The sequence below is a fragment of the Carcharhinus amblyrhynchos genome, chromosome 20 (assembly GCF_965287045.1).
Source record: "Carcharhinus amblyrhynchos chromosome 20, sCarAmb.v2.hapA, whole genome shotgun sequence".
Taxonomy (NCBI): Eukaryota; Metazoa; Chordata; class Chondrichthyes; order Carcharhiniformes; family Carcharhinidae; genus Carcharhinus; species Carcharhinus amblyrhynchos.
In genome coordinates, this window is record NC_137343.1 from 41826319 (window position 1) to 41849463 (window position 23145).

General features: G+C 41.8%; 1 protein-coding gene across 1 annotated transcript in view; it reads right to left on the reverse strand.

The window, feature by feature from the left end:
- Positions 1-1222: 1222 nt before the first annotated feature.
- The window catches only part of LOC145355956 (citron Rho-interacting kinase-like), a 180815-nt gene continuing 158892 nt past the window's right edge, over positions 1223-23145 (reverse strand). The window contains exons 42-49 of the mRNA XM_080208469.1: positions 22490-22582; positions 22112-22220; positions 20575-20703; positions 19984-20064; positions 16049-16127; positions 11383-11559; positions 2195-2486; positions 1223-2049 (exon numbers count right to left, since the gene is read on the reverse strand). Of these exons, the coding sequence (XP_080064595.1) occupies positions 2026-2049; positions 2195-2486; positions 11383-11559; positions 16049-16127; positions 19984-20064; positions 20575-20703; positions 22112-22220; positions 22490-22582 (984 nt within the window). The 3' untranslated portion in view covers positions 1223-2025. The remainder of the gene's footprint in view (positions 2050-2194; positions 2487-11382; positions 11560-16048; positions 16128-19983; positions 20065-20574; positions 20704-22111; positions 22221-22489; positions 22583-23145) is intronic.

A 23145-nucleotide genomic window follows, 5' to 3' on the forward strand; every position in this document is an offset into this window, starting at 1 on the left:
ATTGTACACAAAACTAATCAGGCCCAGGAAGTCTGTTTAGGTCTCACCTCTTCCTCTCATTCCTGGTGCCACGATCGGGTTTCCCATATTTTTATCTTCCACCATATCAGCCTCTGTATTCAACAGGTCATTCACCATCATTTTTGCCATGATTCCACCACCAAACTCATCTTTTCCTCTCCTTTCAGCATTCCAAAGAGACTGTTGCCTCTGCAAGACTATTTCACTCCTCCATCATCCCCAATACACCTATCCCCTTGCATGAACCCTTTCCATGCAAGTGTAGGAGATGCATTTTTAACCTCCTCTCCCCTCACCACCCAAGGCCCCAAGTGTGTCCTCCAGTTGAAACAATGATTTACATGTACTTTTTTCAATTTAATATACTGTACTCACCACTCTCAATGCAGCCTGCACTACAGTATGGAGATAAAATGTGGATTTGGTGACTGCTTTGCAGAAACACCTCCATTCAGCAAGTATGTTCCTGAGCTTCTGATGTCCTGACATTTTAATTCTCCACTTCGCTCTCACGCTGACCTCTGTCCTCAGCCTGCTGCCCTGTTCCATTAAAGCTCAATGTGAGCCTGAGGAACAGCACTGCAGCTTTTGGCACTTCACAGCCTTCATAACTCAACATCGAGTTCAGCAAGTTTAGGGCAGAAATCAGTATTATAGACCACCAAAACAAAATAATGCATTCACCTTTCTGATCGAGAAGCATGGGGAAGAGAATTCCACTGCATTACTCATCAGAATGTCCTTTAAAAAGTAACATTCCTTCAGTTTAAAGAACCCTCTCTAAATCTGACTCAGGGATTTTTTTGAATACTCCCCCCTATATTCTGCCTTTTTAAAAAAAGGTCATTTAATATTACTGTGGGAACAATTAAGCTCTTTTTCTTTCTCCCATGATATATATTTGCAGGCTGATATATATGCCGATGGGAGCATGGTCAACATGTTGTTAAAAAGCTCATAACCTGGTTCTAGTTTAGCTGGATCTGGAACCTAGAATTTTCTGGTTATATAAATTTGCTTAGAGCCCACATCACAGGTGAAGGAAAGAACTTTTTCTTGTAATTTGAGACAATTTCTCAGGCCACTTTCAAATTTGGAGCTTCGCCTCATTTATCCAAGGGCACTCAGCTCTGAAAAGAAAATAAAACCAGACACTTGCCATGTAAAGATATGTAAATTAGTGTAGAATTTAATTAAGCACTTTTATGGAAAATGAGTCACCAGAAATGCGACTCAAGTCTTGCTCTCACGCATTGCATATTCACAAATGACAGGGTACAAAGAGAAAAAAACAGTAATATCACAAAATTAGGAATGCACTTTAGAACTGGGAAGTCTTCAATACAGGTCAGTGAAATATAGTACAAAAGACTGCAGTAAGTTGTATTTGAACGAATGTCTGTACGTCCAGGACAAAGCAGCAGTGCAGTACAGAGGGAAAAAAGGATTGAATAGCAAAAAGCTATAGATTATTACAAAATATATATTCAGTCCTGCTGCGGTTCCAAGTTCAGATTCCCTTCATAACCATTATATAAAATTCAAGTAATGAACTGTGTACAGTTATGCAACCAGTCCGCATTGCTGGATCAAACACTGATTCTCCATCTACACCCACAACATGTAGCCAAACCCTCACTGGAGAGGAGTAAGAGCCTCTGCTGTCAAAATGAGTGATCTCACAAGATGTAGGGAATTTTTCCCATTTTGTAGATCCTTCCCCTACAAGTAAATGAATCATGTTATATAGAAAAGCAGGTTATCACCCACATTCCCAATAGCCAATCATAAGATAGCTTGCGAGCAGCAGACAGTTTAAAATTTAATACTGTGACCCCCACGCCCCCCACAAAATTTCCCTTAGTGACTAAAGCAAACAAATGTGCATACAGTTTTAGTGTATTGTGTGGATCTCCTTAGTTTGAAAGCGATTCTCCCAACTGTTGAAAGAGTAGAATGCACATGCTCGGTACATGCCTCTTCATCTGTTGGGTGATGCTGGATTCACACAGCAGACTGGTCCCAGGTCTGGTTAACATAAATAGATGGTGTTAATACAATTATTATTAATACTATTATTTAAAATTATTTAGACAAGTAACACAGGACAGGGGGCAATGAGGGTACTTCTAAGCACTGAATCCTAAATTACAATTAGTTATATGGAAAGTACCTTGGTAACTGGGGCCCTTGAGGATCCTGGAGGTAAACGGATACCACCCCCTCTGTTTTCATCCAATATCCTCCCTGGTGACCTCTCCCTACTGGGGTCCAAAGGTCTGCCTGGAGATTTCTCCCTCTCCAAGGCCCTCCGTGGTGATTTGTCTCTTCTCACTTCCTGTCTACCTTCTCTGTACCTTACAGATCTGTTCAAATCCTGAGGTGAATTTTCCCTTGGGCAAGGTGCCAGCTTCTTTGACATATGCTCGTTGTAGGAAGGAAGGCCCCGTTTGTTAGGACTGCTGCTGGCCACACAGAGCGAGAAAGAAATTCTGGTTAGGAATAAAACATTTCAAGTTTCAACAACACAAAAGATGATACATTAACATGGGAACCAGCAGATTCAGATTGTTCCAATGATTTGCGAAGGAAATAAAAGCCAACCAGGCACAAAAATGATGGATAATTGAATAGAAAAAAAGTGGCTATTCTAGACAGAACTTAAAATTACTCTCTGAACAAGTTGTTTTGTACCAGATGATCAGCTCTGCAGGAAACATCACAATTTTCAGGGGTTTTGGTTGATGGAAGGAAAAGAGTAAATAAGAAAACACATTTATAAACCTGATATAAGTTAGTGAGATATTAATCTTTGTACATTTTTGTCAACCGGCACAGTGGTTAGCACTGCTGCTTCATAACGCCAGAGACCCAGGTTCGATTCCCAGCTTGTTCTGCATGTTCTCCCCGTGGCTGTGTAGGTTTCCCCTGGGTGCTCCGGTTTCCTCCCACAGTCTGAAAGATGTGCTGATTAAGCACATTGGCCATGCTAAATTCTCCCTCGGTGTACCGGAATAGGCCAGAGAGTGATGACTGAGGGATTTTCACATTAACTTCATTGCAGTGTTAACGTAAGCCTACTTGTGACACTAATAAATAAACTTTAAATTTGTTTTTAAAATACTGAAAGGGTAGCCAAAGGTAGGTTTGGGCGATTAGGGACCAAAAAGGAGATCCTGTTTGTGGCATCAGGAGGCGCAGCTGAAGTACGAAATCAGTGATTTTCCTCTGCTAGACAGAAAAGCGCTGCCATTGTAGCAGTGAAGGAGAAAGCAATGATAATATTGATAGGATGAAAAAAAGGATGAAGAGGAGATATTTAAACAGTTGACAATCATTAAAATTGGAAAGTCGACCAGCCTAAATAGAATGCAGGCTAAGTGGAGGAAATATGAGTGTAAATCAAGGAGGCTGGGCCACAATCTTCCAAGCCTCCTTGGGAGTTATGCCAGAGGACCGGAGCATTGCAAATGTTACACCTGTATTTAAAATAGTGAGTGATAAATTCAGCAACTACAGTCAGCCTAAAGTCTTTGAGGGAAATTTTCCAAGGCCATTGGTTGCAGGATCAGAGCCAGGGGAGGGGCTGGGAAAATTTGAAAAAGTTCGGGCAAGACAATTATTGAAAAGTGTTTCCATTTCCTCCCACTTTTTCCAAGGTCAGGAGGCACACACAGGAGAAAACCTGCCAGTTAGTAGTGGAAAACCAATTTATGGAGGAATATAATTTACATTAAGAAAGTTAAGGAATTTTGCTGATGGTGCAATAGATCCCGCTGTTTCTGCAGCTCGTGGTAAGGTGAGACAGAGGACATTGTAGTGCCATGAGGTTCATATGCAATAGTTACTTTAAAAAGGACAAAATTGGTAACCTTTGGACTTACTACTGTCTGTCTACTTGTTATCTACAGACAGATCTACAGGATAGTGCAGGTGCAGCCACGTGGAATTGGCTGCTGGTTCCATCAGCAATGAGGCATCTTCATCTTGTGTCACCCTCTTCCCTCTTCCCCATTCACCTCAGCAGCACACAGCACTCTCAGCAAATCTGCTGGTCATTTTGGGCACATTGGGACTTTAGGCCACTGCCAATCCCTAATTGGATGGCACTCCTAGAGGAGGATTCTTAATCGGCCTCCTCCTGAAAGATTATGCCCAAAGTCCCACCATATGAATGCCCAGGTTCATAACTCAGAAATCAGTTTGACATCGAGATTGTAACTCAGAGGGAAAATTCAGCCATTTGAGACAATAACCCAGGACAAAATAAATTGGCATTTGAAAAAGTATGAGATAATAAATAAGTGTCAGCACAGATGTGATAAAGAAATTGTGAAGGGTTAACTTGATTGAATTTTTGAATTAAGTAACAGAGGCAATTGATAATGATAGCATGGTTGATGTTAATGCATTTGTCAAAATCCCACATAATAAACTTGTTCACAAAATTAAAGGCCATTTAATTAAATGAACAGTGGCAACATGGATACAAAATTAGCTAAGGGATAGAAAACAGAGTACTGCTGAATGGTTGTTTGTCAGATTGGACGGAGGTAAATAGGATTGTTATCCAGGGGTCGGTATTATGACTGCTGATCTTTTGAATGTATGTTAATAACCTGGACTTAGACATACACGCCATCATTTTAAGGTCGCATATGATGTGAAATTCAGAAATGTAGTAACTATTGGGGAGGACTGTAATATTCATGAGAATATATACTTTTTAGGTAGATGGAACATGGCAGATGAGAAATGTTAAAGAGGGTGCAAGAATAGAGACACCTGGGACTGTATATAAACAAATCTTAAGGTGGTAGGCTTTTAAAAATACATATGGCATCCTTGGCTTTATTGGTGGAGGAATGATTATAAAGGCAAGGATGTAAGCACCACTTGGGCCACGGCTGGAACACTGTTCAATTCCGGGCACACTTCATTTTATGAAAGGTATCAATAACTTGGAGGGAGTGCAGAAGAGACTTACTAGAATGGTAATAGGGATGAAGAAATTCAGTAATCTAGAGAGACTGAAGAATCTAGAGGTATCTCTAAATTGATAGAGGTGTTAAAAAATAATGAATGGTTTTGGAAAGTGGACCATAGGACATAAAATCCCTACAGTGCAGAAAGTGGCCATCCGGCCCATCGAGTTTGTACTGTACTGACTCTCTGAAAGAGCATCCTACCCCTCCCTGCATCCTATCCTCTTGATCCCACACATATACCATGGCCAATCCACCTAACCTGTACATCTTTGAACTGTGGGATTAAACTGGAGCACCCAGAGGGAATTCTGCAGACATGGGGAAAATGCGTAAATTCCACACAATCATCCAAGACCAGAATTGATCCTGGATCCCTGGTGCTGTGAGGCAGCAGTGACAGCCACTGTAGCACCGTGCAGGTGATTAGGATATTAGGGAAATTAAGAGAAACGATTTCCAGCAGCAGAGGGGTCAGCAATCAGAGGATACAGATTTAAGGTGATCAGAAGAACAGGAAGTGTTCAGGCTTTTTTTTAAACATCACCACTTGCATGCCTGAACAAGCAGTCAAAGTATATTTAACAGCAGCACTCAAAAGGAAAATTGGATAAATACTTGGAAGGCTATGGGGAAAGAGATGTCTAGAAATGGGGGAAAGAGGTATACAGAAATAATTGGATAACTTTTCCAAAGAGCCAGTATAGGCACACTGGACGAAATGGCCACCCTGTGCATTATATTATTTTATGATTAAGCTTCGTTCCTGAAAACTGCACACACTGCTGCTCATCCAAACAGTATGCAGCCCCATTGTAAATTGTACTAGCTTAATACTGCTTTCCTAGAGTCAGGCTATTTGTTTAGCTTAAAGTCCCCAGGAATGCAAGGAAGTAAAATGACCATTTTTTGGGAAGTAAAAAAAAATGCTATCTCTGCAACAAATAATATTAAACGGTTCACTTCTTGTGGTTTCCCTATGCATTGAAAGAAGCTTAACTTTTTCTCCTTTTTCCAATTCCAAAACAAGGCAGGAGTAGGGAAGAAGTTGACTGGAGTGGAATGTTATGTCAAGAACAAGTTAACTTGCATTCATTTAGCACATTATTATATCTTCAGGATGCTTTGAAGCACTTACAGCCATAGGATTACTTTTGGTGCATGATCACTGTTGTTTTCCTGGTAAACAAAGCAACCAGTTGGCACTTGCCAAGACAAAGGCAAAGTGAAACATTCGACTTGTTAATGTTATTGCTGGTATTTGTTGAAGAACAAATGTTGGTCAGAACATCAAGCTCTTCTATTGGAATTTTTGTTTAAAATGTACCTGAATGTTTTCTCATCCAAAAGACTATCTCCCTAAGCCCAGCACTGCTTAGCTTTGCACTTGGAAAAAGGCAATATTCGTAGAATAAGGAAGACTTTACAGAAAAGTAAATCAATGATAATTTGCTGTTGGAATAATGTTGGAAATGGAACCAGCTTTTGGTTTAGTGACAGCATTTTTGCCTTAAAATGTTTAGGGAACTTGGGAAATAAATGGTGATTACAAGGATCTGGAGCTGGATATTGCTCCAATTAGTCCTGACGAATGGAGACAGGAGCTCCAACTCTGAATTCTGCATTTGCATCAGGATGGGAAGGTGTGGCTGTCCCCTTCCCTCAGCAGAGAAGTCGTGGGAACCCACAAAACCGTCAAACAGACAAACAATCCTATCAGCCTGCTAGAAAGGTGAAACATTCACATTGCTTAAGCAATGTTAAAAGCATTCACATTGTGGCTTGTCAGATTATTAATCAGCCTGTGAATCTTTCCACGATATCACATTCCTTATTTGGGGAACAGTGTGACGTTACAAAAACAGTCTCTTGCACAGATTTTGCTTCGCTCCCTTCACAGGATCTATGATCTGATGTTTATTTTATTGCTTGTGACATTAATCAAATACTTTATTAAAAAGAACAGCACACGCGTCTTTCATCCACAAGTCATCCCAAAGCATTTCACAGCCAATTAATTGCTATATAGCGCAACTGCTGTCAGGCAGAATGTCCATTTTTTTCTACAAGGTCCCACAAGTAGCAAATACGATAAATTCCAAATTAGTGTGTTTTGGTGCTATTGGTTGAGGGATGAATGTTGACCAGGACATTTTGAGAACTCCTTGTTCGTTTTTGGAATCATGCCATGCGATCTTTTATATCCATTTGGATAGATAGGACTTCATTTTAACATCTCATCTGAAAGACCCACCTTTGCTAATCAGCACCACTCAGTGCTGCATTGCAATGTCACCCTAAATCGTGCTAAAGTCTTGGAGCAAGGCTTGAACCCACAACCTTCTTACTCCCAACATCTTGCCTTGTGATGCAAAGGCAGACTTTGTGCCCTTCCAGTGAGCTTGAGACGTATGGGGAGAGAAAGCTTCTAAAGCATCACAAAGTTCTGACTGTTTGAAGCATTATGGAGTAAACATTCAATGCTACAAATGCTTCTAAAGACAGGGGATTCAACATTGACATGCACAAGATGATCGTAGACAGACCAGTACAATTGAAGGCACACAAATGACAGGTGCATGTTTTGACACAAACAAGCAGTTAGAATCTGCTCACTCACGTCAGGTTTGCTGTAGGTGGAACAGGGTCCATGTTGTGGGAAGGAGACCTATAAAAAAGAACATGCACTGCACATACCTCAGTTACTGCTGCAATCATGAGAGGTGGAGAACATGCTTTGTACAGTTTTATATTAATCAGAGGACCTTTTAAAATGAGCTTTGACCTAGAAACTGACTACACTGCTAGGGCAAAAAACGGGCACGTATACAAGTACAGGGAGCAGGAAAGATAATAATCTCAGAAAGTGAATCATAAGTAATGATACATTGAGGCCAGAAGCACTTATTCTGCTTTCATAGTATGTATTTTCTTTCTTTCATTTACTATAGAGATTCTAAAACAGATGGCTGGGGTACTTTGGGCTGCAAGCTGGTCAACTGCTCCTGGTACTCTTATTCAATAAGAATATACTTGGCAGCTTTCCCCATTCTACCCCCTTTTTTTTTAAATAGGCTAAGATAGCATGCAGGTTCAGCTGCCAAGCAAAACCAAAATCTGAACTCAGGCACACTGGATGAGAATCTACAAGTTTGCTAAATTTCTAATGATAACTAGCAAAATGTGCACAGCTTTATGGTAATGACATTTTTATTAACTTTGGACTCAATTATTTCAATGATCTACTTGCCAGCCTCCTATATTCTACAGCCTATAAAATTTGAAGTTATCCAGCTGTCTATGTCCTCACTCACATCAAATCCCATTTACCCATCACTCTTGTGCTCGCTAATCTACATTGAATCCAAGTTATACAACACCTCAGATATTAAAATTCTTATCGTTTTTTTCCAAATCTTTTTGGTTTTGCCCCTCACTGTAATCTCCTCCAGCCACACAACCTTCTAAAGGCACTGATCTTCTTTTCTGGCCTCTTGAGCATCCCCAATCTTCATCATCCTACTATTGCTGGCTATCCCTTCAGCAGTAAAGACCACAAACTCTGAAACTGATTTTCTAAATCTTTTCATCTCTTTATCTGTCTCTAAGTTGCCCCTTAAAAACTACTTCTTTGTCCAAACTTTTGGTTATCTCCCCCAGTATTACCTTATGTGCTCAGTGTCAAAATTTGCTTTACAAGATCCCTACGAAGAGCCTTGGTATCTTTTATTACATGAAAAGCACTATATAAATACTAGTGGTTGTGGCCGTTGAAGGAATCCTTCTTTTTATATTTTGTATAACCCTCAAAGTGTTAACAATGCAAGATTGGAATAATTGTCTTTATTATGTTACTTAAGAGATTGCACAATACTTGAGCTATCTGGCATTGGGGTTTTTGAGACATCTGTTATTTCATTTCCTTTTATTTTAACATAAGAATATAAGAAATAGGAGCAGGAGTAGGCCATCTAGCCCTTCGAGCCTGCCCCGCCATTCAATAAGATCATGGCTGATCTGTCGTGGCTCAGTTCCACTTTCCGGCCCTCTTCCCATAACCCTTAATCCCCTCTCTTATCAAAAACCCATCAACCCGCGTCTTAAAAATATTTAGCGAGGCAGCCTCCACCACTTCAACGGGCAGAGAATTCCAGAGGTTCACCACCCTTTGAGTGAAGTTCCTCCTCAACTCCGTTCTAAACCACCCCCCCCTTTATCTTGAGGCTGTGCCCCCTAGTCCTACTGTCCTTTCTGAGCGGGAAGAGTCTCTCCACCTCTATCCTATCCATCCCAGTCATCATCTTATACGTCTCAATGAGATCTCCCCTCATTCTTCTAAACTCTAACAAGTACAAGCCTAGTTTATTCAGCCTCTCCTCATAGCTCAACCCCCTCAACTCCGGTATCAGCCTAGTAAACCTCCTCTGCACTCCCTCCAAGGCCAAAATATCTTTGCGCAGGTGCGGCGCCCAAAACTGCACACAGTACTCCAGCTGCAGCCTCACCAATGCCCTATACAGCTGCAGCAAGACCTCCCTACTTTTATATTCAATCCCCCTCGCTATGAAGGCCAGCATCCCATTCGCCTTCCTGACCACCTGCTGCACCTGCAAGCTGGGTTTTTGCGACTCATGCACAAGGACCCCGAGGTCCCTCTGCACCGTCGCCTGCTGCAGTTTTTCGCCCCGTAAGTAATAGTCCTTCCTACCATTATTCCTACCAAAGTGGACCACCTCACATTTGCCAACACTAAATTCCATTTGCCATTTCCTGGCCCATTCGCCCAGCCTATCTAGATCCTCCTGCAGACTCTCCACACCCTCCGCACAATTTGCCGTTCCCCCAATCTTGGTGTCATCAGCAAATTTCGACACCCTACACTCGGTTCCCTCCTCCAGATCATCTATATAAATGGTAAAAAGCTGAGGCCCCAGCACCGACCCCTGGGGCACTCCACTAGTCACCATCCGCCAATCCGAATAGCACCCGTTGACCCCCACTCTCTGCTTCCTATTTGACAACCAATCCTCTATCCACGCTAACACCCTACCCCCAACTCCATGTCCCTCGACCTTCTGCAATAACCTCTTGTGAGGTACTTTGTCAAACGCCTTCTGAAAATCTAGAAAGACCACATCCATCGGCTCTCCTCTATCCACCGCCCTAGACACATCCTCATAGAACTCCAGTAAATTTGTCAGACACGACTTCCCTTTAATGAAACCATGCTGCGTCTGCTCTATCAAGCAATTCCCTTCAAGATGCCTTGCAATTTCCTCCTTAATGACAGATTCTAACATTTTACCTACCACAGACGTTAAACTAACCGGCCTATAATTCCCCGCCTTTTGCCTGGCATTTTCCTTGGATATTTTGGAACCTGGTGGTTGTGTTTTGTAACAATGGATGCCACTGAGTGGCTCTTGTGCCCAGATTAGGTCAAATTCCCTACAGGATTGAGAAAGTTACATGACTAAATCTCTCAACAACTCTAGCACCAGGTGTCTTTTTCTCCCTTGAGTTCATAGACTCCCTACAGGGCAGAAGGAAGCCATTCGGCCTGCACCCCATAACCCCACATATTTACCTTGCAAATCCCCCTAAGGAGCACTTTAACATGGACAATCAACTTAAGCTGCACATCTTTGGAATGTGGAAGGAAATTGGAGCACCCAGAAGAATCCCACACAGACAAGGAATATGCAAACTCCACATAGTTGCCCAAGGCTGGAATTGACCCCAGGTCCCGGGCACTGAGACAGCAGTGCTAACCACTGTGCTACCGTGCCTCTGAGTTGGTAAAATTGATCACACCACAGACCCCAGGAAAAAAATGGTGCTCTCCTACTCTGGGTGGATAGGCATTCTGCTGAGCTGGCTTGGATCAAATTATTCTGTTCTGCTCTTGCACAGAGTGCAGTGATGATCAGCCCAGTGAAGTCTTAGTGAGATGTGCTGAGGTCAGCTATCATTTCACGAGTGCAGCCCCTATGGGATAGAAATACCAAGCTCTTCACTATCCAATTGATATAAAAGCAGAAAAATGCTGGCAACACACCAGGTCTGTTCGTCTCTGGTAAAGATTAAAATCAGGCTAATATTCTAACGCTTTTTATCTGAACACATTAAACGCATCTTTTAGAATATTAGGCAAGAAATTAAATCTTTGCAGTGGTAAATTATTGCAGACAGTTGAATTAATGGTTATTTTCTGAAGTATTTGTTTGGGAGAATACCAGCAGGCTGTCACATAACCCTAAAAATTGCCCAAGAGTAGCTATCTTGAAGCAAGAGGATTCAAATTTCTCAAAGAGTTTCAGAGTAAACTTGGGTTGCTGTAATTTGGCCAAAGATTACTTGGTCACATCTTATTTACCTGCGGCTGTTGATTGCGCCCTGCTGATCACTGCTTGCTTCCTTTACCAAATTTCCTTTACAACAGATGATTCGCTGTTTATTCTGATAGGATGAAGCCATGTAAATGGCTCCAGATGAGATTGCAGGGCCAAGATACCTGGGATTTGGGATGTCCAAGTGAGCACGACTCGGGACACTATAAAAATAAAATGAGCGTGTTATAGGACTTGGTTGCTTCCTTTCAGTTGTGCTGTATAATAATTGGAGATACAGCCAGGAGCCCGGCTTTCAAATACAATGAATAACTATACTGGTTACATAATAGCACAGCAATCAGGTAAGTAACTTTGTTTCTCCCAGTCCCCACTACTTTTTATTTCTTCTTTCAAAAGAATGTTAATGAACACCTTGTGACAAGTATTAGCATAGGGTTGGATGGAAAGAAATTTGTTGTGTATTCAGGAGGAATTTCTCATTTAGTATGTGGATGGTCTGACTAGAGAGGGGTAAAACTTGACTCGTCTTGGGAAATAAGGAAGGGCAGGTGACAGAAGTGTAGGTGAGGGATCACTTTGGGACCAGGGACCATAATCGTATTAGCTTTAAGGTAGCTATAGAGAATGATAGAGCTGGCCCAAAAGTTAAAATTCTAAATTGGGGCAAGACCAATTTTGATGGTATCAGGCAGGAACTTTCAGAAGTTAATTGGGGGAGTTCGTGAAGGCCAGGGAACGTCTGGTAAGTGGGAGACTTTCAAAAGTGTCGTAACCAGGGTTTAAGGTAAGCACATACCTCTTAGATTGAAGGGCAAGGCTGGCAGAAGTAGGGAACCCTAGACAACTCAGGATACTGAGGCCCTGGTCAAGAAGGAGGCATATGACATGCATAGACAGCTGGGATCAAGTGAATTCCTTGAAGAGTATAGGGAGTGTAGGAGTAGAGTTAAGAGAAAAATCAGGAGGGCAAAAAGGGATCACGAGATTGTTTTGGCAGATAAAGCAAAGGAGAATCCAAAGAGCTTCTGCAAATACATAAAGGGCAAAAGAGTAACTAGGAACAGAATAGGGCCTCTTAAGGATTAACAAGATAATCTAAAAGCGGATCCACAAGAGATGGTGAGATCCTAAATTAATATTTCTCATCAGTACTTACTGTTGAGAAAAGCATGGATGTTTAGGGAACTTGGGAAATAAATGGTGATGTCTTGAGGAGTGTACATATTACAGAAGTAGTGGTGCTGGAAGTCTTAAAGCAACCAAGGCAGATAAATCCCTAGGACTTGATGAAACATATCCCAGGACATTGTGGGAGGCTAGGGAGGAAATTGCAGGTCCCTTAGTCGAGACATTTGAATCATCGATAGTCACAGGTGAGGTGCCTGAAGATTGAAGGGTGGCAAATGTTGTGCCTTTGTTTAAAAAGAGCTCAGGGAAAAGCCTGGGAGCTACAGGCCAGTGAGCCTCACACCTGTGGTGAATAAGTTGTTGGAAGGTATTTTGAGAAACAGGATCCACACGCATTTAGAGATGCAAGGACTGATTACGGACAGTCAGCATGGCTTTGTGAGTGGAAAATCATGTCACAAATTTGATTGAGTTTTATGAAGGAGTAACCAAGAAGATAGATGAGAACAGTGCAGCTGATGTTGTATACATGGACTTTAACAGGGCTTTGACAAGGTACCACATAGTATGTTGTTGCATAACGTTAATCTCATGGGATCCAGGGTGAGGTAGCTAAATGGATGCAAAATTGGCTTGATGACAGAAGGCAGAGAGTGGTTGTAGAGGGCTGCTTTTCAAACAGGAGGCCTGTGAGCAGTGGTGTGCCTCAGGGATCAGTGCTGCATCCGCTGTTATTTGTCATTTATATTAATGATTTGGATGAGAATATAGGAGGCACGGTCAGTAAGTTTGCATATGACACCAAGATTGGTGGCATAGTAGACAGTGAAGAAGGTTATCTCCAATTGCAACTGGATCTTGAACAATTGGGCCAGTGGGCTAACGAATGGCAGATGGAGTTTAATTTAGATAAATGCGAGGTGATGCATTTTTGGTAGACTGAACCAGGGCAGGACAGTTAATGATAGGGCGTTGGGGAGAGTTACAGAACAAAGAGATCTAGGGATACAAGTTCATAGCTCCTTGAAAGTGGAGTCACAGATGGACAGAGTGGTAAAGAAGGCTTTCAGCATGCTTGATTTCATTGGTCAGAACATTGACTACAGAAGTTGGGACTTCTTGTTGAAGTTGTACAAGACGTTAGTAAAGCCACCCTTGGAATACTGTGTACAATTCTGGTCACCCTATTATAGAAAGGATATTATTAAACTAGAAAGAGTGCAGAAAAGATTTACTAGAACGCGACTGGGACTTGAGTTATAAAGGAGAGGCTGGATAGACTGGGACTTTTTTCTCTGGTCAATATCTGTTCCCAAAGATAGGGGAGTCTAAAACTAGAGGACATAGGTTTAAGGTGAGGGGAAGAGATACAAAAGTGTCAGAGAGACAATTTTTTCACACAAAGGGTCGTGAGTGTCTGGAACAAGCTGCCAGAGGCACAAAAAAACAATTACAGCATAGGGACAGGCCCTTCAGCATTGGCCATGCTGCCCAACTTAACTAAAACTCCCTACCCTTCCAGGGACCATATCCCCGTATTCCCATCCTATTCATGTACTCATCAAGATGCGTCTCAAAAGTCACTACCATATCCGTTTCCACCATCTTCCCTGGCAATGAGTTTCAGGCACCCACTACTCTCTGTAAAAAATCTGCGTCATACATCTTTAAACCTTGTCCCTTGCAACTTAAACCTATGCCCCCCTGGTAATTGACTCTTCCACCCTGGGAAAAAGCTTCTGACTATCCACTCTGTCCATGCCTCTCCAGTAGGAATCCAACTTGTGAAGTAATTTTTCTAGGGGGGTTTCGAACCCAAATGGGTTAAAACGGTCTCAAATTGATTTTACACAGAACCTTTACAGCTATGATAACTTGCGTTTTTATAGTCAATTAAGAGCTTTACCTGCTCCTCCTCAATTCTTAGACTGGAGATAGATGACAGTTTGGGGGGTGGGGGGGGAGCGGCTCAAATGAGGGCAGCAAGTAGGGGGTGCAGAGTGCCTCCGGACCTCCTGCCTCCCCCACCATAATATCCCTCAATCACACCATAGTGAACCCCTGGACATGTCTTACCCCTCCCTGCCGTGGGGTTCCTGCCACTTAACTGTTCTCTGGGACTCAATGGCAGGCTTGCAGTACCTCAAAAGCGTCTGGAGAACTTCTTTTCATTCAATTAATTTCCACATTGCTGGAGAGCTGTAGGCTAATCCAAATGGCCAATAGCTCTCCAAAGCTATACTTTTCCCTGAGGGAGGTTGAAAGTTCCACCTTATACCAACCAACACTTGCTAGAGTGCAAATTGGCATCAGGGTTGCTGGATTTGGTGGGAATGTGTTCAGACCTAGAGTATTATGAGCAGTTTCAGACACCACACTTTAGGAAGGATGTATTGGCCTTGAACAGGGATGTGTATAGATTTACCAGAATGATATCTGAACACCAAGGGTTAAATTACATGGAAAGATTACACAAGCTAGAGTTGATTTCAGAAGATAAAAGGATGATTTCAAAGTTTTTGAGATAGGAGAGGAAATTGATAGGCACACTAAAAATGAGACCAGACCTTTCAGGAGTGAAAGAAGGAACCACTTCTATACACAAGGGGTGAGAGAGTTTGGAACTCCCTTCTGCAAACAGCAATTGATGCTAGATCAATTGTTAATTTTAGAACTAAGATTGTTAGATTTTTGCTAACCAAAGACAGGAAGGGATATAGGGAAAAGGCAGGTGTATGGCGTTAGGTCAGATAGGCCATGATATTACTGAATGGCTGAACAGGCTGGAAGTGCTAAATGGATACTACTGTTCCAATGTTCTTTAAGGCGATGACCAGAAACCATCATATTACAATGATGTACTGTAAATGGGTTTAGCTAATGTCCCCCATTCCCCCCTTCCCAAGTAGACCCTCTTGGATGTGTTTTCAAATGGCTATTTAATACAGAGTGGGCTCAATGTCATTGCAGAATTTTTCTTTGGGGTGGAAAGGGTATAGAGATCTTGAGTTCTGGAGAGCTTACTTCCGTTAGTGTAGACAATGTGTAGTCTTCTTAGGGAAGCGTACCATCCAAGAATGATTCCTCCTTACTCAATGGAAATAAGTGCTTTTGTGGTGCTGGTCAGCATCAATTGAAAAACTACATTTTATAATCGATCATTATCAAAAAGATGTAGCTCCTTGCCAAAGGAAACACTATGCTATAAATTTGGTGACTGGCCCACAGGGGCAAGCACTTAATGCTTGAATATAAATCTAAGATCCTGTCTGATAGAATTAGGTACAGTAAAAGGATTAAAAGGAGGGCGAGTTAGTATACCTCCAGCCATTCTTAATTCATTGGCATAGAAATATTTAGCAAAGGCCCAGTCTACGTCCAATAATCAAGTAAATAACTTTTCACCAGGCTGTCTAGCTCAAATATACAGTTGCTACCCAACCCAGCACCCTTCAGTTTGTGGAGGCTCACAGTTAAGCTATGCATTGTGAGCCAATTCAAAAACGTTATTTTACATGGGTTTCTCAACACTGACTGCAAACAATTTGACTCAGGACTTACCCGACTGAATTGCGACCCTGAATCTCAATAACCTCCACAGAGTTGATATGAGTTACAAATAAGTACGGTTCTCTGTAAGCTGAAAGTCACACAAGAATATAAGGGTTTAGAAGTTGAACTGCACTTACAGAAAACTTGTGGAATAATAACAAGAAATTACTTTCCAGAAATCACTTGCAATGTAACGCTGTGTGAAATAACTCGACTCATTTCTGCTGTGAATATCAGTAAGTTTACAGCCAATAAGTCTTGTATGCTAATAGGATAAAAAAATTATGAGGCCAATGCATTAATCTTTACAATTTCTGCTAAAACGTTGGTAAAAACTAATAATTATACATCATATTAAACATAAGTCGTGAGTTTAGGGTAAGTCGAGTAATCTGTTTTGGAGCAGTAGATGAGTGATTTTAATATGTTAATGAGTTTGCAGTCATCGGATTTAATGCCTGCTAGATTTCCCAAGATTCTGGAAACCCAGTAATTGAAGGGACACCAGAGCTGCCATGTAAGGCAGCTCAGTGGTTGTTCAGCACAACTTGTGGGCTAATAAGAGGAGTCCTTTCCTCCAACTAATCCAACATCAATGCAAGGAGCATCAGGAATAAGGTAGGTGAACTTGGAGCGTGGATTGGTACGTGGGACTATGATGTTGTGGCCATTACGGAGACATGGTTAGAACAGGGACAAGAATGGCAGTTCCAGGGTATAGATGTTTCAGTAAGAGTAGGGAAGGCGGTAAGAGAGGTGGAAGAGTAGCATTGTTAATTAAGGATAGTTTAATGGCTTCTGAAAGGCATTTCGAGGGGGATCTGCCTACTGACGTAATATGGGCTGAAGTTAGAAATAGGAAAGGAGCAGTTATGTTGTTAGGAGTTTTCTACAGGCCCCCAAATAGTAATAGAGATGTGGAGGAGGAAATAGCAAAGCAGATTATGGATAGGTGTGGAGGTCACAGGATAGTTATCATGGGCGACTTTGACTTTCCAAATATTGATTGGAACCTTTATAGGTCGAATAGTTCGGATGGGACACTTTTTGTACAGTGTGTGCAGGAGAGTTTCCTGACACAATATGTGGATAAGCCGACAAGATGTGGGGCCACATTGGACTTGGCACTGGATAATGAACCGGGCCAAGTGTTAGATTTGTTTGTGGGAGAGCACTTGAGATAGTGACCACGATTCAGTGTCCTTCATTATTGCAATGGAGGGGGATAGGGTCACACGACAGGGCAAGGTTTATAATTGGGGCAGAGGTAATTATGATGCAATTAGGCAAGAATTAGGTAGCATAAGATGGGAGCAGAAACTGTCAAGTATATGGGCACAAATAAAAAGTTGACCTTGTTCAAGGAACAAATACTGCATGTCCTTGATAGATAGGTCCCTGACAGGAGGGGAGGAAATGGCCAACCATGGTTCACAAAGGAGGTTGAACGTCTTGTTAAGAGGAAAAAGGAAGAAAGGAAGCATATGTAAGGATGAAAAAACAAGGTTCAGTTGGGTCGCTTGAGTGTTACAAGGTAGCTAGAAATGAGTTAAAGAAATGGCTTAGGAGAACTAGGAGGGGACATGAGAAGTCCTTGGTGGGTCGGATAAAGGAAAACCCCAAGGCTTTTTACTCTTACGTGAGAAATAAAGGAATGACAGGGTGAGGTTGGGGCCAGTCAAGGATATTAGTGAAAACTTGTGCATGGAGTCAGAAGAGATAGGTGAGGCGTTGAATGAATACTTTTCTTCAGTGTTCACTAAGGAGAGGGGCCATGTTTTTGAGGAGGAGTGCGTGATACAGGCTGATAGGATGGAGGAGGTAGATGTTCTGAGGGAAGACGTATGAGCAATTTTGAAAAACCTGAGGGTGGATAAGTCCCCTGGGCCAGATGGAATACATCCTAGGATACTTTGTGAGGCAAGGGATGAGATTGTGGAGCCTTTAGCTTTGATATTTCGGTCCTCACTGTCCACAGGGATAGTGCCAGAGGACTGGCAAGTGGCAAATGTTGTTCCTCTTTTCAAGAAAGGAAACAGGGATGACCCTGGTAATTATAGGCCAATTAAGTCTTACTTCGGTGGTTGGTAAGTTAATGGAGAGTCCTGAGAGATAGGATTTATGACCATTTGGAAAGATGCAGTTTCATCCGGGATAGTCAGCATGGTTTCATGAGGGATAAGTCCTGCCTCACAAATTTGACTGAATTCTTTGAGGAGGTAATTAAGTGTGTGACAAAGGTAGAGCAGTTGATGTCGTATACATGGATTTTAGCAAGGTGTTTGATAAGATTCCCCATGGTAGGCTCATGAAGCAGATAAGGAGATGTGGGATAGAAGGAAATTGGCCAATTGGATAAGTAACTGGTTGTATCATAGAAGACAGAGGGTGGTGGTGGAGGGAAAATTTTCAGACTGGAGGCCAGTTACCAGCGGTGTACCTCAGGTCACTGCTGGGTCCTCTGCTATTTGGTGATTTTTATCAATAACTTGGAAGAGGGGGCTGAAGGGTGGATTAGTAAATTTGCTGATGACACCAAGATTGGAGGAGTAGTGGATGAGGTGGAGGGCTCTTGCAGACTGCAAAGAGACATTGATAGGATGCAGAGCTGGACCGAAAAGTGGCAGATGGAGTTTAACCCTGATAAGTGTGAGGTGATTCATTTTGGTAGGACAAACTTGAATGTAGATTACAGGGTCAAAGGCAGGGTTCTGAGGAATGTGGAGGAACAGAGATATCTTGGGGTTCATATCCACAGATCTCTGAAGGTTGCCACTCAAGTGGATAGAGCCATGAAGAAGGCTTATAGAATGTTAGCGTTTATTAACAGAGGGTTTGAATTTAAAAGCTGTGGGGTTATGTTGCAACTATACTGGACGTTGGTGAGACCATATTTGAAATATTGTGTTCAGTTCTGGTCACCTCATTATAAGAAGGACGTGGAAGCATTGGAGAGAGTGCAGAGGAGATTTACCAGGATGCTGCCTGGTTTGGAGGGTTGGTCTTATGAGGAAAGGTCGAGGGAGCTTGGGCTTTTCTCTTTGGAGCAGATGAGAGGTGACTTAATAGAGGTTTAAGATGATGAGAGGGATTGATAGAGTGGACGTGCAGAGACTATTTCCTCGGGTGGATGTAGCTGTTACTAGGGGGCATAACTATAAGGTTCATGGTGGGAGATATAGGAGGGATGTCTGAGGTCGATTCTTTACTCAGAGTGGTTGGGGTGTGGAATAGACTGCCTGCTGTGATAGTAGAGTCAGACACTTTAGGAACTTTCAAGCGGTTATTGGATAGGCACATAGAGCACTTCAGAATCATAGGGAGGGGATAGCTTGATCTTGGGATTGGACATAGCTCAGCACAACATTGAGGGCCAAAGGGCCTGTACTGTGCTGTAATGTTCTATGTTTCTCTGTTAAGATCTCTCATCCTCATCCTGGCAATTCAATCCCTCATCCTAACACCTGATCTCATCTTGCTGCAAGGTTCCAAGTTGACTCCCCGCCAGAATTCCTAATTTTCTGGGGACTGCTCCCAAATATTCCTTGAATTGCCGCCTTTTCTATTCAACAACTGGCCAACCTGCTGAGTTGGCTATCTGCATTCCTGGATCCATTTTCTCCTCTATCCGATTGAGACTCATCCGAGCCTTCTTATTCCTCTTACCAATACATCATAGTTATCTGTATTGAAATTCGTCAGCAATTACAAGCTTATTCAGGAAGTTCATTAAGTCATCTTGAATTTAATTGTGTTCTTCCTCACTATTTGCAATGTTTCCCAATTTGGTGCCATCTGCAAATTTTGAAAATATATTTACAATTTTCAAGTCCAAATAATTTATTGATTAATTCATCCTAATCCTTGAACTATACCAGTTTCCACTACTTTACTCTCAGAACCTTAAATATACACATTCAGAAAGCCTGTGAATACACACTCACCAAATGCCAAGGGCAAACGTCTCCACTTCAAGTCATCAGTGCGACTGCGCCTTCCGTATGAATCAACAATGACGCCAAATTCTATTGTGAGTTAGAGGAGATTGAACAAAACAGCAAGATAGAGTGGTGAAACTACCCAAAAATCCTATTAAATGCTGGTGGCAGGGTGCATATTACAAGGATATTGCATTGAACATCAGAATACTGTTCAAGAAGCCACAATAATATCTATACATGCTGTTATCTACTTGGGAGATGCAATTCTCAGTAAGCTGACATCTTGGAAGGATGCATTAGTATTACAACTTAGCATAAAAAGAGGCAACATAAACTGTATTGATGCTTAAAGGGTAGATATAATGCAGAAAGCTACCACAAGAAGGATATTTACTTTCCAATGATTTGTGCCCATGGATTTACTTAAGCATTCCTTCAGAATTTTTCTCTCACCTACTTGGGATTTATAAACGGGCAATCAGTTGCAGATACAACAATATACATCAGGCTCAATCGCTTTTCTAGGGTATGAACTGTTAAAGGCAGGTATCTGCCCAAAAGACAAAGGACACTTTATAGGTGCTTATTACTCACCATGGAAACAGAGCAGGAACTCGTCTTTTTGCCCACTGGTATTCACCTGAGCAATGGCAATTGGGAAACTGTAGGATGAAGCAGCAAAAATAGCAGAGGCCAGAGTCATGTCATTCTTATCCAGAAACTCTGCATGGAGAAAGAGGCAAATTTACAGCTCTTAATGGTCAACTATAGCCAGATTCATCAGAACATTCATGGCTAGATTCTTAAACGAACAGAAATGTGTTAATGAAATCAAGCTAGAACATCTGTCTGCTTGCTATGATTAAACATTTCCCAGTATAACCTTAAATGCTGTCCAACTCGGCAAGGGAGGTTCTTTTTATTTTAAATATTTGAACATACAGAATGAAAGGACAGAGGCGTGTAGCTTATCAAGTTGTTGTTTTTCACCTAGTGAATACCACGCTGCTTACTCTCAGACCCTGCAATATTCCTAATTTTCAAGCAGCTATCTGAACGCAATAAATCTGGAGCATTAAAAGTCACTTTAAAATAATATCTTAGACTTTGAGGCTCTGCGGATGGCGTAGTGGATCAATACAATGGATGATGCAGTGTGGAATTGTACGTTGGATGATGCAGTACAGAATTGTATTGGTGAGGAATGTTTTCTGTCTTTTCAGTCTATTGGTCTGAGCTGTGGGAGGCATGCATTTGGCCTCTGCACTTCTACGCAAAGAAAAGGATGAAAAGAGAGAGCCAGTTAGGATTCCTTTTGATTGCAATCGCTGACTCCTGCCATAGCTTTGATTATAATGCTCCCACAAGACTGAATAGTGTGGCAGTAACCACATGCTCACATATGACAAACAGCTACTTGGACAGAATACAAAGGAGATTTACAAGAATGATGCCAGGGATAAAGAAATGTAGCTTTGAGGATACATTGGAGAAACTGGATTTGTTTTCCTTGGAGGAAAGGTGCTGAGAGAAGACTTAAAAGAAATATTCAAGATTCTGAGGGGTATGGACAAGGTGAATAATGAGAAATTCCTTCTCAAGACAGCATCAAGAACTAGAGGGCACAGATTGAAAATAATTGGTAAAAAGGAGTAGAAGTGATGCAAAGAAAACTGTTTTCACCCAGAGGGTGAATGAAGTCTGGAACAAACTTCCTGAGAAGAGGGTGGAGTCAGGTTTGAACAAGGTATTCAGAAAGGAATTGGATTACTATCTGAAAAGAAGGAATGTGCAAGGTTATGGAGGTAAAGCAGGGAGAGTGGAACTGGTTAGAATGTTCTTCCAAAGAGCCAGACTCAACGGTCTGAATGGCCTCCTACAGATTCTGACAAGTGAGTTATTGGAGGGCTGTTGGTGCCCAGGAACAGACAGTAGTAACAGCAGAAGTGTTAGAAAAATGGCAAGTTTAGAAAATACATTTCATCAATAATGTGTGTTGAATGAGAGGGAGATCAATAACGGAAGAGAAAGAATTCCAGCACATTTAGTATCTACTGTCAAGCACAGGTGTTGTATTGGCAAAACCACTTTGCAACAGTCAATGCTTCCATTACCTAGATGCCGTTCTTACCCTCCAGTGTATAGTGCTTCATCTCAATCTCATAGAACCTGTTGGTTCCAATGATGATGCTGTACCCAGTGAATTGGATACAACTGCAAGGTTCAGATGTTTCAATCTCCTGCACAGAATGAAAGGGAAATGATACTGGGTGACTCAGTTCATTGTTATTGTTTACGAAAGCCAAAAAAAAAACTTTTCTCATTCATCAAATTTACCGATTCTCAAAGGTGTGCTATAAAAGCCAATTCAGATACTTTAAGAACACATGACAGGCTGGTAACAGTTGACATACGGGAGAATAACAAAGCAGAGCATGCAGCAGCAGTGTGCAATGGTTTTATTCTGAGCTTTAACATGTTCTCTTGTGCACTGCATGAGCACACTCACTTTGCGGATGGCGAAACTGTCAAGCCCATCATTATAACGTAGGATGCACACTTTGGCTGGCATTGCTGCACAGATACACGGTCCAGCTTCAATCTGCAAGACACACAATTTCAAACGTGTCAAAGTAACGTTAGTAATAGATGTCAAGTTGAAGAAAAGTGACATTGTTTCTCAACTTCTGGTTCCCCAGAAATACCTGGTCACTGTCACATGGATGTGTTACATGCCATGTCAGTATTATGGTAGTGATATAGATTTGGTTGGAGGAATCCAAACCAGAAGCTGGTGGGATATTCACTGAATGGAATTCTTTAGAAAGTTTAAAACAAACTCGGAAATACCTAATTAAATGCATTGAGAAACAATGCCTCAATTTCAGAAAGAAGTGCAAGGACTAACTCCAGTCCTCTCACTTACAGGAATCTGAGTGCAATGATGTTCAGTTTCTAAAAGGAGCAATCTTAAGGTAAATTGAAGGTGTTCAAACAATTTGATTTTCTTTACAAGCAAGGTGCACCCTGAGCAGGTGCCTCAGGGTTGGTTGGTATAAGATAATTTGGCATGGTAGGTCAGGCTTGTGGGGTTTGAGCTACATCACGTTGCTGTGTATACAAGGAGATTCCTTTGCATCTACCTACATATACCCTAGATTCCTG